This window comes from Mesoplodon bidens (assembly GCF_964165515.1).
Source record: "Mesoplodon bidens genome assembly, chromosome: 7".
Lineage (NCBI taxonomy): Eukaryota > Metazoa > Chordata > Mammalia > Artiodactyla > Ziphiidae > Mesoplodon > Mesoplodon bidens.
The window spans coordinates 50,447,046-50,462,802 of record NC_138164.1 but is presented as its reverse complement, the minus strand read 5'-3'; the positions used below and the strand labels follow the sequence as shown (position 1 = coordinate 50,462,802).

Genomic DNA, 15,757 nt, shown 5'->3' with positions numbered 1-15,757 from the left:
ACTCTTAACCAGAAATGTGCACACCACACAAAATTTCATCATCCTGAATCCTGTCTGCAGACCTCAGATTAAGAACCCCAGGTTCAAGCCTTGGCCAGATCCTCTGTTAGATTCCAGGCATGCCGTGATATATAAGACACAGTCCCGGGGCCAGAGAGGCTCATAGTCTGGCGAGAGTTTATAGACGTGAAGAAGTTGGAGGGGAAAGCGAGGCAGGCACGGATTAGCAGTTTAAATGTATGGGACATTATACAGTAGAATCATGGACCCAACAATATTACAGAAACAGTGAACTGTCAGTTGTCCCTTGACTACTAATACCCCAGGTGCCAGTAATCATATTACAAAATGCTGAAAAACATGCTAAGACTTACTGGGAAAAAAAAAAGTAATTTTTCAGGAACATCAAACCCTGTGTTTTTGTGTCCTTAAGAGAAAATGATTTTTTTTGGCCTAAAGATGTGTTGTGAGGTATTGCCTTCACCCCAGGCTCAAGGATTAGATGTACATCTTTTTGCAAGGTTAAGAAATGCCATGGACAATTTAAGCCAGAGGGAGGAACCTGTTAAGGTTCAAAAGATGCTGAAAAAAATTGATAGTTTGGTATAAAACAATTAAAGGAAATGAGAAATGGTCCTGATCATTACCCAGAATGGCTTGTCAGAGCTTCCACAACTGGGAGTATATCCTGCAGTCTATTTATTTTGTCCATGTGTGTTTATTTAAGATTTTTCCAACAGATGACAAATTTCCAGCCAGTGACCCAGCAGGTACCCCTAAGGGTTTCTGCTGTTGCCTCAGTTGCAGCTTATAGGCACGGCAAAGCCCCCTCCAGAGAAAAAAGAATATTTCCCTTGCCTGTGTTTTCCCGTCAAAGTCCCACCACGCTGACCCCCATGCCCACCCCTTTGCAGCCATATCTCTCTTCAGACTGAAGTGTACTGGCAGGCCTGCTGCTTTCTTCCTAGTCACTGCGAACACTGTCCCCTGCACCCCATTGAAAGTTCTACCAAAGGGCAGCATAACCTCCCACCAACCAAATCCAAGCCCTCTTTTAAGGCGTCATCTGGAGTGTTCTTCTCCCAGACTCTTCTGACTAAGGCATCCTTGCCCGCAATCCTACCTAAGCCCTTCCGTGGCTCCCCAAAGCAATATCCTGGTCAGCAGAACCTGCTCCGCCTTACCTTTTGAACTGCCCTCTTCTGTACTCCCACAATACTTTCTTCATTCCTCTTTCCATCAGGTAGTCATGCTTTTGAGAGCAGCATTCGTTAGAAAACTTGACCAATGATGGCTCCAACAAATAAAGGTTTATTTTTCTCATATAACAAGAAGGCTGGAGGTAGGTGACTGCTACCTAAATGATGTCATTGACAAATGACAGCAGTTAAATGATTGCAGAGCCAGAGTCTCTGAGTTTTCTTTTTCTTTTCCTCATGGTCACAAAATGGCTGCCTTGTTTCACACATTGTGGTTGTAATCAAGGCTGGAAAAAGAAGGACAAGACAGGGTGGGTCACTAATTTCTTTTATCTGAAAAGCAAAGCTTTCTTGGAAGTTCTCCCCTCCATGCTGTCAACCTTCCCTTATGTTAATGAGACCACATATGAATCACATGCTCCCTTCCCCAGCTGCAAGGAAGGATGGGAAAGTGGGAACAGGACTATCCTGATTGGCTTAGCTGGTACCACCCCTCGAAAAATGAGTGTTCTGCAAGCATGGCAGATGGAAGGAATAGATATTGGGTAGACTCTACTACTTGCTATGCAGTATTCTGATTCATATCTCTCAGGCTGTCCACTACTCAGTGTCACACATATTATATCTTGTTCATCTTTTTTTTTTTAATTTATTTTTGGCTGAGTTGGGTCTTCGTTGCTGTGCATGGGCTTTCTCTAGTTGTGGTGAGCGGGGACTACTCTTCATTGCAGTGCGCAGGCTTCTCATTGCGGTGGCTTCTCTTGTTGCGGAGCACGGGCTCTGGGCACATGGGCTTCAGCAGTTGTGGCTCACAGGCTCAGTAGCTGTGGCTCACAGGCTCTAGAGCACAGGCTCCGTAGTTGTGGCACACGGGCTTAGTTGCTCCGCAGCATGTGGGATCTTCCTGGACCAGGGATTGAACCCATGTCCCCTGCACTGGCAGGCGGATTCTCAACCACTGTGCCACCAGGGAAGCCCTGTCTTGTTCATCTTTTACCTCCAACTCCTAACACAGCTTCATGGCATCTACTCTGTTAAATAAAAACATAAGTAGATGAATGTCTGTCTGATTTTAATGACTCTCACATCTAAATTAGTTCTTTAAAAACATAACCCAGTTTTATCCTTTTCTTTTTACATTTCTCTTATGGTATGAAAGTCAATTCCTCATTATTAATTTTCCATTGGATTTTTAGGGGGTAAAATTTAAAGTTATAGAGTAATAGTATTGACAAGACATATGATAAAGATGAGGTCTAAAATTGGACAATAATAAGAGAAAATGGAATCATAATAAGCTTGTTATCCTCAGGGTCATTCTGAGAAGAAATAAACTGAGTGCTAAAACTAGTTTTCCTCTAATTTTTGTTAAAATCAAAACCAGGGTTTTGTAGATGCAACTTTGTTCAATAGTGTGAATCAAGAACTCCAGAAATCCAATGATCATACAAGGTTGGGGATGGACTGTAGTCTTGTTAAGAATCTAACTGACCTCTTAGCCAGATTCTGGTCATGACCTAAGCTATAAGTATACGTACAGTGCTGCATAGAGCTGATTCCCCTGATTCAGGTTGAGAAGTCTGCCCAAAGCAGATGGTGGCATTGCTTCCAAGGCCCATGGATGGTGGACCTTCCAAGGAACTCTTAGGTGTGCAGCTCTAACTCCTGCAAAGAACTCATCCCTGGTTACAGACTCAGCCTCTGGGACTCCAAGTCCAGTTTCAGTGCCGTCTTTCCAAGAAGTTACCATTCCTACCAATAATTCCCCCAACTCCACCTCTGGCCACCACCTCATCCCAGTCAGAAATGGCTTCCTGCCTGAGTCAGGATCACACTTGTAGATGATTCTCCACTTGGGGTTCTAACATGAATTTATGAATTTCTAGAGTCATTTGGGATTGTTCTATCTTAGAGTGTGGCAGCTTATCATAAGCACAGTTTCTTTAGAATGGCATGATCTGGCCCTCATCTAATCCTATGGCACCAATTTTGTGTCCAGTCTCAAGCCTTGTGGATTGCATTAATGTCAATATCCTAGTTGTCTTATTACACTGAAGTTTTGCAAATTGTTACCATTGGGGAAAACTAGGCAAAAAATGTACAACCTCCCTGTATTATTTCTTACAATTGCATGTGCAGCTACAATTATCTCAATAGAAATTCCAAAAATTAAAAGATAAAATTCTTCCTCGCCCCTTCTGTCTTTTGTTTCAGTCACGGGGCATCAGACGGGGAGTTTCAGATGTGGAATCAGTTAACTTACCTCCCTGTGTGTCAGTTTTCTCATCTGTAAAACAGGGATAATATTAGCATCTACCTCATGGGGTTGTTGGGAGGATTCAATGAATTAATATCTATGAAGCACTTAGAAGCGTGTTTAACTGTTAAATAAACAGAAAATAAATGAAAGGTCTTACACTCAACCTTCTCTTTCTGGTCTGGATCCAGTAAGTTACTAAGTGCTTATAAATTTTTCTATGACGTTTCTCTTGGATCCTCTATTTCCACTGCCCCTCTGCCAATTCAGACCTTCGGGGTCATTGCCTCCTCTTGGAGCTTTGCCAAGGTGAAGTTAGTTACTGCTCTTCTGCATCCTGTGGCTTCTCCTTTATTGCACTCAACATTGATTTCCTGTTTCCTTTTTCTGTCTCTCTTTTTCCCTGTTGGACTAGAAGCTCCTTACTGGAAGGCACCATCTCTTACTTGTCTTTGCATCTTCAGCTCCTAGCAAAGTGCCTGACACAAAATAAGTGCTCAGTAAGTGTTTCATGAATGAATGATAATTAAGCAGAAATTATCTCCTGGCAGCTAGATTTTTTAGAATTTACTAGATTTGCTTCTTTGCAGTAATGGTAGACAACTATACCAGTCTCTGAACCTATAGTTTTGTGACCTTACTGTTGGTCAGCCATGGAGTTCTTGTGAGTCCCATAGATAAAGCCCTGCAGATAAGCTTTCACTTTTCTTCTCCCATGGTCACATTACCATGAGCTGCCAGGAAGCCTGTTAACTCCTGGACACAGCTCCATTTCCTGAGATCCACATAAAACCATATAAAAGATTGGTTAAGAGTCTGGATCATGGAATGCACCCAGCTTCTGTAAATATTTGCTGAGTAACATGAGACCATGATCAGATTAGCACTTGGCATCCCTGCAAAGTAAAATAAGGCAGATAGCCTCAGTTCCTGATGATGTTACCATTGCTATGACTTTAATATTTTATTCCTGCATCCTCCCACAGAATTGTTCTTTCATTGGGAAAAGGAAATCGATGTTATTTGTTATAAACTGGATCACTCCTTTGGAAAACATCCCTGAGATCGGAGACAAATTTTGTAAAGTATTCCAAGAAATGTTCAGTAATAGGGATTTTACTGGAATTGGGAAGAAGGTTGGCAAAAGTAGGCTGGAGACCGCAAACCTGAACTTCATTTTAGTCATTCATGATCTCTGCCTGAAGCAGTTGATCAAGATAACGCCCTCACTCCTCCCTCCACAAGCAAAGGAGACAGACCTGACATCAATCATAATAATAGCTTCTATTTATTAAGAACTTTTATGTGTCAGGCACTTTGTTAGGGGCTGGTGATTTAACAACAGCAACAATAATGACTACCACTACTGAGTATTTACTCTGTGCAACATGCATGTCGTAAGGACCTTACATGAATTATCCCTACATGGCAGTGACCCAGCCTCTGAGGACCCATGGGTATTCTTAATTCATTTCGTGGCCTGATCTCTCCCAAGTCCTTCAGTTTCTGAGGTCTCCTCGTCTCTTTTCAGTGAGAACAGGGATCCCAGGCCTTTTCAGCGCTAGACAGCAAACCTACAACTTAGCCAGCTCTAACTTTACTCCAACAGGCAAACTCCCCAAGGAAAAAGAACAGCAAATGAAGAAACTCATCAGACAGAAAAGAGCTGAGCATCTAAGAGATTCAGGATGCAGTTTCTGGAAATGTTCCACTTTAGGTTTAAAAGGAAACTTTTGAAATGATTAGTAAGTTATTTAGAACCTCAATATTCTGAAGTTTGAGAAGCTAACATACTGAGAAATTTAATTTAGATTTCCTTAACACGTTCTTTCATGATAAGAGAGCATTCAGTATATCAGTATATAAATGCTATGCAACAGGACTGCCAAATTGCAACACAGAATGGGAGAAATTTGTCATTTTGAAATGCTGAGGGAATTCTTACTAACAGCATTCTCATCTTGTAAAGCTATTATTTTTCTGAACTATAATATGATTTATAAATTTCTGCTGAGTTTTATCCTTTTGAGGGGAACAGACTCAAAATGTATTTTCTCAGAATATAAAATTCTCTCAGGAGTTGACCAAATGAGGAATGAAAAGAAACATCTTCTGCAACCAAGCGTTCCAAAGTCTTGGTCTCTGATGGCATATCTGTGGGTGAATGTTGGCATTCAGAGTTCTGGGCTCAGCTAGACTCTCTTCTCACGCCACACACTTTCCCTGGGTGACATCAGCCACTCTAAAAGCTTTGATCCTGACTTCTGCCCCAGTGACTCCCATATCCATCCTCATCACCCCTCAAGTCTCTCCTGAGTTATAGGTCCCTGTGTCTAACTACCCCCTACGACCACCATCATGCCCTACAGACAGCTCCATCTCAAACTCTTTCCTTTCCAAACTCTGTTCCTTCTACTTGAATCCCAGGATTGCAGTGATACTAACATCTATAGAAATAAGTAAGGTACAGTTCCTGCTCTCAGGAAGCTTATAATCTAGCACAGGAGATAGAAAAGTAAACAGGCAATTATAATACAGGTTAATAAGTGTTGGGTAGGAGAAGCCCAAGTGGCTATGGCTCTCATAAGGAAGAACATCCAGGCAAGACATCAATCTGAAGGAAGTAACGTCTTAGTTGAGTATGAGTTAGGTAACTGAGAGAGAGAGAGAGAGAGAGAGAGAGTGAGTGTGTGTGTGTGTGTGTGTGTGTGTGTGTGTGTGTGTGGTGTATATTGAGGAGTCACAAGGAAGGACAGAAGGAGTCCCATGGACAGAAGCCCAAGGGTGTGAAATCGTGAAGACAGATATAGGATATGGTTTGGGTAGGGTGCTCAGGAGGGACTGGATAGAGATAAAGCCTGATCACCAGGGCCAGATCAGAACAAGCCTTGTATCCCACATTGGATCTGCACAGAGTTTGAAATCCAAAGGGCATGGTCTAGAGGGTTGGCCAAGCTTGGACATGGGGATATATGCTCGTCTTTTCATGGAGAGCTTCAGGTGATCATGACCCAGTCTCCAGGGAGACCCACCAAAGTCTCAGCTCTCCACTGTGTGCTCTGTGAGATGCTAAAGTAGATCCCCCAAATCAATTTGAGGTTACATTTTATAACAGTACATTCCTCACAGTGCAGTTATGCTCTTTACAGGTAACCGTGTTTAATCCTTACAAGCATTCTGAGCCTAAGAGAGACCGCGGACTTTGGCAGTAGGTGGGAGACTTCAAAACCTTGAGCATGTTACTTAACCTCCCTGCATCTCAGTCATCATCACCTGTAAGATTAGGGTGAAAATAGCCACAAACCCTCATCTTAATCCCTCTGAAAACAAGAGCATTTTGATAAGTTTGCTGAACTTGACCTAAACTGACGTGAAGCTATTTATAAGTTCTATTTACTCTCTTAGTATGAATATTGTTACATTTTGTGGCAGAATATGGATATGTTTGATCATGGGGATGTTAATGGCCTATTGCCATCTTAACTTTCTAATATCTGAAAAACTCTGAATTCAAAAACACATCTAGCCCAAGTGTTTTGATAAAGAACTTGAGGATGTGTAGTATATGTAAAGCAGAAGATACGTAAGATAATGTACATGAAGGGCCTCCCTAGCACAGTGACTGGCACATAATAAGGGCTCAGAAATTACAACTGTTATCAAAAAGAGGGCCAACTTGACTTTATAAAACAAGGCATGAAAGAAATAGAAATATCTTAAAGGAAATATGTTTTTCTATCTCTGGCCCCTCAAATATTTATAATGATAGTTTTGGAAAATCTGGGGGTGATTTAATCTTTCTAAGCATCATCATGCCTTTATATCATAGGGTTTGCCATTCTCCTACTCACAGCAGGAGGAAGAAAATTCAGAGTATTTGTTGCCAATGCTAGCAAAGACAGGTGATGGGAGATTCTGGGAGAGGAAACAGCACAGGTAAGGGAGTGGTAGAGTGAAAGTGGTGTTCAGACAAGGGGGATAAACTTTGCATAGCCTAGAACCCAGGGAGCATGGCACAAAATGCCAACAAATAAAGCCAGGGGAGTGTTTGGGGGAGGTTTTTATGAAGAGCCTTGAATACCATGGTAAGTTTGTACTTTATCCTGTAGTTCAGGTGTTTTGTTGGTTTGTTTATTGGCTGCCTGGTATGCAGGATCCTAGTTCCCCGACCAGGGATCGAACCCATGTCCCCTGCAGTGGAAGCACGGAGTCCTAACCACTGGACCGCCAGGGAAGTCCCAGATCAGGTGTTTTCAAACCATTTTATCAAGAGACTTTTATTGAAACAAAATTTTATTTGCATGGAAGCTCCATGTACTGCAACCACATACCAATCGGTTTTTATTCTGTGGTCCAAAGGCTCTCTTTTTTTTTTTTTTTTTTTGCTGTACAGGGGCCTCTCACTGCTGTGGCCTCTCCCGTTGCGGAGCACAGGCTCCAGACACACAGGCTCAGCGGCCATGGCTCACGGGCCCAGCCGCTCTGCGGCATGTGGGATCTTCCTGGACCAGGGCACGAACCTGTGTCCCCTGCATCAGCAGGCGGATTCTCAACCACTGAGCCACCAGGGAAGCCCCCAAAGGCTCTTTTAAAAGGGCAGAACTGACCATCTCACTCCTCATGGCACATTCCCCAAAGACTTCTCATCAAGCTTGGAGTAAAATGCCATCTCCCTGCAGGCTCTGGGCGATGTGGCCCTGCCCACCTCCCCAGCTCATCTCACACCTCCCTGGCTTAGCACTCGTGGGTTCTCCAGTGAGCTACAGCCCTCCCCACCTCAAGGATCTTACAAAACATGCCCTCTCCTTTGATTCTCCATCCCACTTGCCTAATTAGCTTCTAGTCATTCAAATCTAAGCTCAGCCACCTTTTCTGGGAGGAACCTTTCCTGGCTTGGTCAGGAACCCCTGTGATACACTCTCCCACACCCTGTGGATGTCTCCATTCATTAACTGAGGGTTTAGTTGTCTGATGCTTTCTCCCCACTATTCTGTCAATTTTGAGAATGGGAAGAGGCCCCGTTTGTCTTGTTCATGACAGTGTCCCTGGCCAATGCCTGGTCGCTAAGCACACCTCCAGCCATTATTTGTTGAAAATACACCAGCAAATACAACAGGAAGACAAATGGGAGAGGGGGCTGCTTTGGGTTGAAATGAGGGTGGAGCCTTTGTTTGAAGCAAGAATGTGGGGCCTGGGATACTTCCCACTAGGCCTACTCCTTGCCCTCCACAGGGGTCCCTGTGGCAATTTCACTGGGCAACATTCTGGAAGCACTGGTAGGTGATGGGATACTCCAACTAACAGAAGGCTTTGTTATTTGGCTTTGGGGCGAGTGTTCTCCAGAGTGTTCTCTTGGCCCAAGGAAGCATTCTGCTTGATGGACAACAGAATGGATAAATAATCATAGTAGCTTGTGTCAATAGGAAGTATATTTCATTCATTTATTTCAACATCTCTTCTCTCTTGGGTGGGGAAAGACTGTAAAAGACATCAATAGGCTGGCCTTAATTTTACTTTTTTGTGAAAGACTGAGTGTACAGTAGACATTTCTTTGGAAAGTCATTTTGGCCTAGGCCCAGACCATCGAGAGAGCCACCTCTCTGCTCTTCATGCAGATCCATGCACACTTGGACCCATTCCTGGGTCTGCGATCATGTGACACAGGGCAGCTTGTGTGACTATCCCTGGTTCAGTGTGGTCAGCTGTGATGAAGTCGAGGGCTCCCTTTATCTGTTAAACAGGGAAAATCAAAGTGAAAATTACCTTTTGATTGGGTAACATTGCTGAAGAATATCAATAGAAATGGCTCAAGATCCACCGGCACCATCTCAGTGTTGTGTTGTGGACTTTCAAATTACTGGAACACTGGGTTTCAGGACTCTTCAAGGCCAGCTGAAAATAAACTGCGGAGTAGTATATCTGTGCAATCCTAGATTAAAGAGAAAATATATGCTGGCCAAAAGCAAGTCATTTTTCAACCTCAAAATAGTCTTTCCAAATTCTAAGATCCTATGTTTGACATGTTTAAGAGGGAGATATAACAGCTGAAGTTGTCTTTGTTCAGAACGTAGGAGATAGTTTTGTCTAGTCTTTCAGGAAAGATACAGAATGACATTTTCAGAACAAATCAAAATATATTTTTAGGGTTTTATTTTCCCCTTCAGGAAGAGAATTTGACATGCTTTCCTGATTTGAATTTGTTTGATCTATAAATGGCCTCAATAATTGGATACGAAACTAGAGTAAATGAACCACTGCGAAAAGTTATTGAAAATGCTGTTAGTTCACCTTCCTACCTTAATAATAATATGAGCACCACCACAATAACTAATATTTATTGAGTGGTTTCTAGGTATATGCTGAACTCTTGACATACATTTTCTTATTTAGTTCTCATAGCAATCCTAGGAGGTAGATATTATTCTTAATGCCAGTTTTCCAATGAGGAAACTGAGTCACAGAGTGTTGGGGGCACTCACCCAAAGCCACACAGCTGTAGGTGGACATGCAGGGATCTGATGTCCCCCAGACTTGCCCTCCTCACCATGTGCTTGTGTCCTCTTTCCCCACAGGGCTAGCATCGTACAGAAACGCATCATTTATTTTCAAGATGAGGGCTCCCTGACCAAGAAACTTTGTGAACAAGGTAAGGATTTGTGGACGTGTGGGTGAGAGAGGGCTAGATAAATGGAAGGTGGCTCGTTCAGTCCAAGCATTCAGCTGCAGCAATTAAGGCAGTTGGGCTTTCTGAGTTCCTCTGTGTTTTGCTTCCTCACGTAGCTCCAATTTTTAATCTGGCTGTGTGCTGTGGGTAATTGGATCTGCCTTAAACTCTAATTACTCAGCTCGATTCCCTGGGTAGGAGATAGGTACCTTATATTGGTGTCGTCGTCTCCTTATTTTTGTGAAACAGTGATTATTCTGAAGAGGTTCCTTGGAATAATTCACAGGACTTAATTAAGGAATGCACAATTGTGTACCTTTAAAAAGTCTGTTAACAGTTGTCTGGAGTAATCACTAGCAGGAACTTTGGGGCACCCAGGCGGGAAGGGGGGGATTTTCTCTAGGGAAACGGGGATGTCAAGGGGGCATTGACGTTGTGATCTCACCTCATTCAAGGATCTCGTCCTTGGATGTGCAGGCTCATCAACTCCTTCTCCTGGAAGGTGTTCTAACAAAACTTATAGGGACCAAGTAGACTGAGGAGGTTGGAGGAGAGTCCTGGATTCAGATCCTGCCTCTGCCCTTCTTCGTCATGCAACTTTTTTTTTTTTTTTGTGGTATGCGGGCCTCTCACTGTTGTGGCCTCTCCCGTTGCGGAGCACAGGCTCCGGACGCACAGGCTCAGCGGCCATGGCTCACGGGCCCAGCCGCTCTGCGGCATGTGGGATCTTCCTGGACCGGGGCGTGAACCCGCGTCCCCTGCATCGGCAGGTGGACTCTCAACCACTGCGCCACCAGGGAAGCCCTCGTCATGCAACTTAATGTATGTAAAATAGTACCGTGCCTCCTTGGTACATAGTAAATATATATATTGATATGTATATTGATATGTACACATACATATGCATACATATACACACACATATACACACATACATACATATATACACATACATATATATATATTATATGTGTATGTGTTAGCTATTGTTATCTACATCCCAAAGCTTATTTATTAATCTACCATGAAAAATTAAAGTTTGAAACATCCAAATGTGTTTACAAGTCATTAGAGAACTAAATAAACATGGAAAATGTTCTGAAATTATACATCTTCACTCTTTCATTTTTATTAATTTGTGCAGACTTTTTTTACATTTAGAACAATTTGCGTTTTCAGAAGAAATCATTCTATTTCTAGCAAATCGTAAGCTACTAAGAAAAAGAAAAGTTGATAAAGGTCTTCTGGGAAAATAATAATAAGACCTATTTTTTTTTTAGTGCCTGCTACATGCCAGGCACCATTCTAAGCACTTCACATGCCTTAATCATGTAATCTGCATAACAATCCTATATGGTAAAGACTATTATATCATACCTATTTTATAAATGAGAAGCCTGAGACATGAAAAGTTTAAAGAGCTCACTCAGCATGATACAGCTAGTGGGGGAGGTCAGAGTTTGGACCTAGGAGCCATTGTCCTAACCACTGCCTTTCTATCAAAGTGACTACCTCCTAATTCAGTAGCTTGGATTGTTACTTTGGGTAGATCAAAGCATAGGTCTCCCTATAGATGAGCTGGAGAAGAAACTAGGTCCTATGTGGAGGACTGCTTGGAGAGCATGGCAAGAGCTAAAGGGGAGAGAGTTGGCTGCCCTGCATTAGGGTCATGCCTGCCAAAGGTGCCAGAGAGCTGCAACCTGTGGGCCAGCACCCTGGGCAGTTTCCAGGTGGGCATCACCATGCATGGCTGTTGAGGCTTTCCTGTATTTCATAGTCCACAGATTCACTTAGCCTTTCCCCAGACCCAGAACATCTCAACTCTTGAGTCTCTTGGTTCCTAATGGACAGTCCCATCCCTGCCCAGCCTCCATGAGATGACATCCAGGTCCTGTGGGTTAGAGTTGTGGCTATTCTAGCTCACCTCTTGGTTGGCTAATCATGGCCACTGTGGTGAGGTTTTGTTAGTTTGACTCTCAGAGGACAGCCTTATTTCCCAGATTTGAGGGTTCCTAGAAGACACTTCACTGTCAGCCCCATGTACTGACAGCAACCATCAACTAAACTGCACTTTCCAAAGCCTCAGTCCTGATGTTGTGAAAGCCTTGTCTAAGCTATGAATATGCTAACATTCTGCAGATACAGTGTCAATAAAATGACCTTGCAAATCTCTATTGGTTACCACTTCTGAAGCAGAGATCCTATCAAAATTACTAAGCACGGGGCTTCCCTGCTGGCGCAGTGGTTGAGAGTCCGCCTGCCGATGCAGCGGACACGGGTTTGTGCCCCAGTCCGGGAAGATCCCACATGCCGCGGAGCGGCTGGGCCCGTGAGCCATGGCCGCTGAGCCTGCGCATCCGGAGCCTGTGCTCCACAATGGGAGAGGCCACAACAGTGAGAGGCCCTCATACCGCAAAAAAAAAAAAAAAAAAAAAAAAAAAATTACTAAGCACGAATCTGTATAAGAAGACCTCTTTCCAACAGCAACTTTGTGGACAAAAAAAGACCCGGCAGGACCTGGGCTATAGGATCATTAGGTGCTGTTATATATGATCCCTGGAGACAGCAGACCCATGAGGAAATCCATCAGTTAGCAAAGCAGATCCTGTACAGAAAGTCTGTAAGATATAAGCATAGAGCAAAGGGATTTTTCTTAAATGTGTATGCCCACTTGATTATCTCCAGCTCTTTCATTAAGATATTCACACTCTTTGTTAAGTCAAATCAAATCTATCAAGGAAAGAAAGAGAGAAACTAGTGTCTATTATTTTTTTCCCCAGTTGAAGCTATTTATCCATAGGGGAAAATTAAGAATTGCACAGATTAAAAGCAAAGGCAATCGTTATTTTTTAAAAGAAACATAAAACATTAAGCTACTTACAATTAAAAACAGAGAAACATAAAATATTCCCAAAGGTGACCTACAATAAACAAATGCACACACATACTCACTTTAATACCATGTCATAGACAATTAAGGGAGAGAGACAAAGAGAGGAAAAGATGAAGGGAAAAGCAGAGATGAGAGGAAAATGTGGGCAGAGAAGGGATCATGAGAAAAAGAAGACAAGGGAAGAGGAGCAAAGAATAAAGGTTGACAGTAGAAAAGAAAGCTGATGGATTAAGAGTAGAAATGAGGGGAAGGGGACAGCTTGGGAGATGCTGCAGGGTCTGCAATTACCTGTATTGGGCAAGCCCTGCACTGTTAGGAGAAGAGGGGTAAGTTAACACTTGTTATCACTGCCCTTTGAAAACCTGATTCATTTTCAGTGGGCTTTTCCTCAGTAGGAAACAGTTATGTCTGTTTTTATTTTCAAACTTAGAAATTTATTTTTTAAATGGAAGCTTATTTTCCTTTGGAATTCCAAAAGGTTTATTATAAGTGCATTCCCTTGAACCCCTGGGTGCATCTTTAAGTTCACTACTTATATCTGAGAGCACTTTTGATAAAGTAAAGCTACCAATTTGCCTTATTTTGTTTTTTTGAGAGATTATTGCTGCCTCATTTACAGCACCGAGTAGTTACAATTGAAACCCCAGCATGTATCTCTTAACTCTGAATTCCTTTCTCAAAACTAATTTAGTGTTTTTTTTAACAACATAGGTGATCATAATGGAAATGTGAAAAGGAAGAACCTTCAGGAGTTACTCATATACGCTACCTTTCCTGAAATATAGTCAATAGGGCTTGTCCCTTAAGTATCAAAGTGGCTCACACAGGAATCAGATCTGGACTTCGTGTACATAAGGCAGTGGGAAGATTTCTCCTAACACAAACAATGCTCTGGCCTCTTCCTAGTGTACAAAAAGTAGCCAAACAATGATTTCTATTTGGGGTGGTTTCAGATCTCTTCTTTAGAGATTCTGGAGTGATGTAGGGAGATAATTTTTTAAATGTACCATTCTTCATTTGAAAAAGCAAAAAGAGAAACACACACCAATTTCTCTCATTGATGTTTACGCAGTCCTATCCAGCAGAAGGTCTTTCCTGCAGTGATATAGTGTAGAGGTTAAGAGCATGGGCTGTGGCCTCAAAAAGACCTGAGCTCCAGTTCTGCCTACACCACTTACTAAACCCTGTGGCCTTGGACTGATCACCTAATCTGCCTCAGTTTCATGATCTATAAAATGGGGTTAACCAAAGTCCTGACCTCCTAGGTTTGTCAGGATCAAGTGAGACAATATATGGAAAGAGATCAGCATGTATGAAGACTCTGTACAATATAGTTATTATTACAATATCCCATACTTTTGTCTCCATCCTTGAACCCAGAATCCGCTTCTTCCACCCATTCACTGGTTTTGCATATTCAAACCAAATGAACCCAGTGAATTCCATAAGGAAGACTTGTAAAATGCTCTTCCTAACACTCAAAAAGATTTTTATACTCTTTGTTGCTGCTCTTTATATAATAGTTAAGAATAAATGTCCAACTTGCAAAAAGAGAGAGAACATTTATGTTAATACTTCCAGAGGAAGCAAAGAAAAAGCAATTGAAGCAAGTTGCATCTGTAGACATTGTTTCAGCTTTCAGGAAGCAGAACAGACCAAAAGCAACAATGCACAGTTTAGGGATGTGGGCTTGACAGTCGGAAATACTGAATTTATTCATGTAATCTTTCTCCACTTATCAGCTATTCGCAGTTAAAAGTGGGGGCGGATTGGGAATCTTGAGTTTTTCCCGGCTGCTTCTATGCTCAGAAGTAAACCTGAATTTATGGACATATTCCCAAACCCACAACCCTCCCAGTAAACTCTCTGAAAGCTTGATAAGAAGTGACGTGACTATACATGCATATCTTTTTAGAAATAATTTTCAGCAGTTCTTTATGTCCCTCTGCTTGTTCTCATTTCTCTCCTTCAAAGCTTTTTCTGGTCCTGGCAATTTGGCCCCAGAGAATATTCCTTAGAGAAAACACACACAGGCATATTCCTCTTAAAATTTGGTGGAGAAATCCTGTTGTGGGAGGGGTGGGGAAGGAGATTTGGGCTCAGAAAATATATCAACGTGGGCCCCCATCCCAAATATTCTGCCTTATTGGTCCCATAGGTCTCCTCACATTATTAGAGCAAAAGTTCTGATGTTTTTTTAATTTGCAAAATATATAGTTATCACCCTTAGAGGTATATAAAATCCTTTATAGCTGGACCTGGTTCTGAGTTATTAATCGGTGAAAACTGTACCTCATCTTCTTTCCCAAGCCTTCAAGACAGAACGAGACCGAGATGGTGCTGTTCTATAAATGACTCACCTCTGCTTCCTAACTTGGTGACTTTCCTGACTCTTTCAGACTCCACATTTGACGGGGTGACTGACAGACCAATCCTAGACTGCTGTGCCTGTGGAACTGCCAAGTACAGGCTCACATTTTATGGGAACTGGTCTGAGAAGACACACCCAAAGGATTACCCTCGTGAGTAGAACAGCTTCCTTATGGGTTGGGGGAGAGGGTATTACAAAGTTCTGGTTGTGGGATATACTAGCTTCTCCTTCTTACCAATGCATTCATGAAACACATTCCAAGAAAGCGAATTCATCGAGACAGGCAGATACAATAGTCGTATGCTTTCAGCTTCTTTGCAGGGCATTGTTCTAAGTGTTTTCTTATCTGTAATTTTAAAAAATATTCCTGAGG

The 15,757-nt window shown here is 42.4% G+C and overlaps 1 protein-coding gene across 1 annotated transcript in view; it reads left to right on the top strand.

Moving 5' to 3' along the window:
• The window catches only part of SPON1 (spondin 1), a gene marked incomplete at its 3' end in the record, with an annotated part of 287,249 nt that overhangs the window by 111,331 nt on the left and 160,161 nt on the right, over nucleotides 1–15,757 (top strand). The window contains exons 4-5 of the mRNA XM_081240471.1: nucleotides 10,029–10,102; nucleotides 15,413–15,535. Of these exons, the coding sequence (XP_081096597.1) occupies nucleotides 10,029–10,102; nucleotides 15,413–15,535 (197 nt within the window). The remainder of the gene's footprint in view (nucleotides 1–10,028; nucleotides 10,103–15,412; nucleotides 15,536–15,757) is intronic.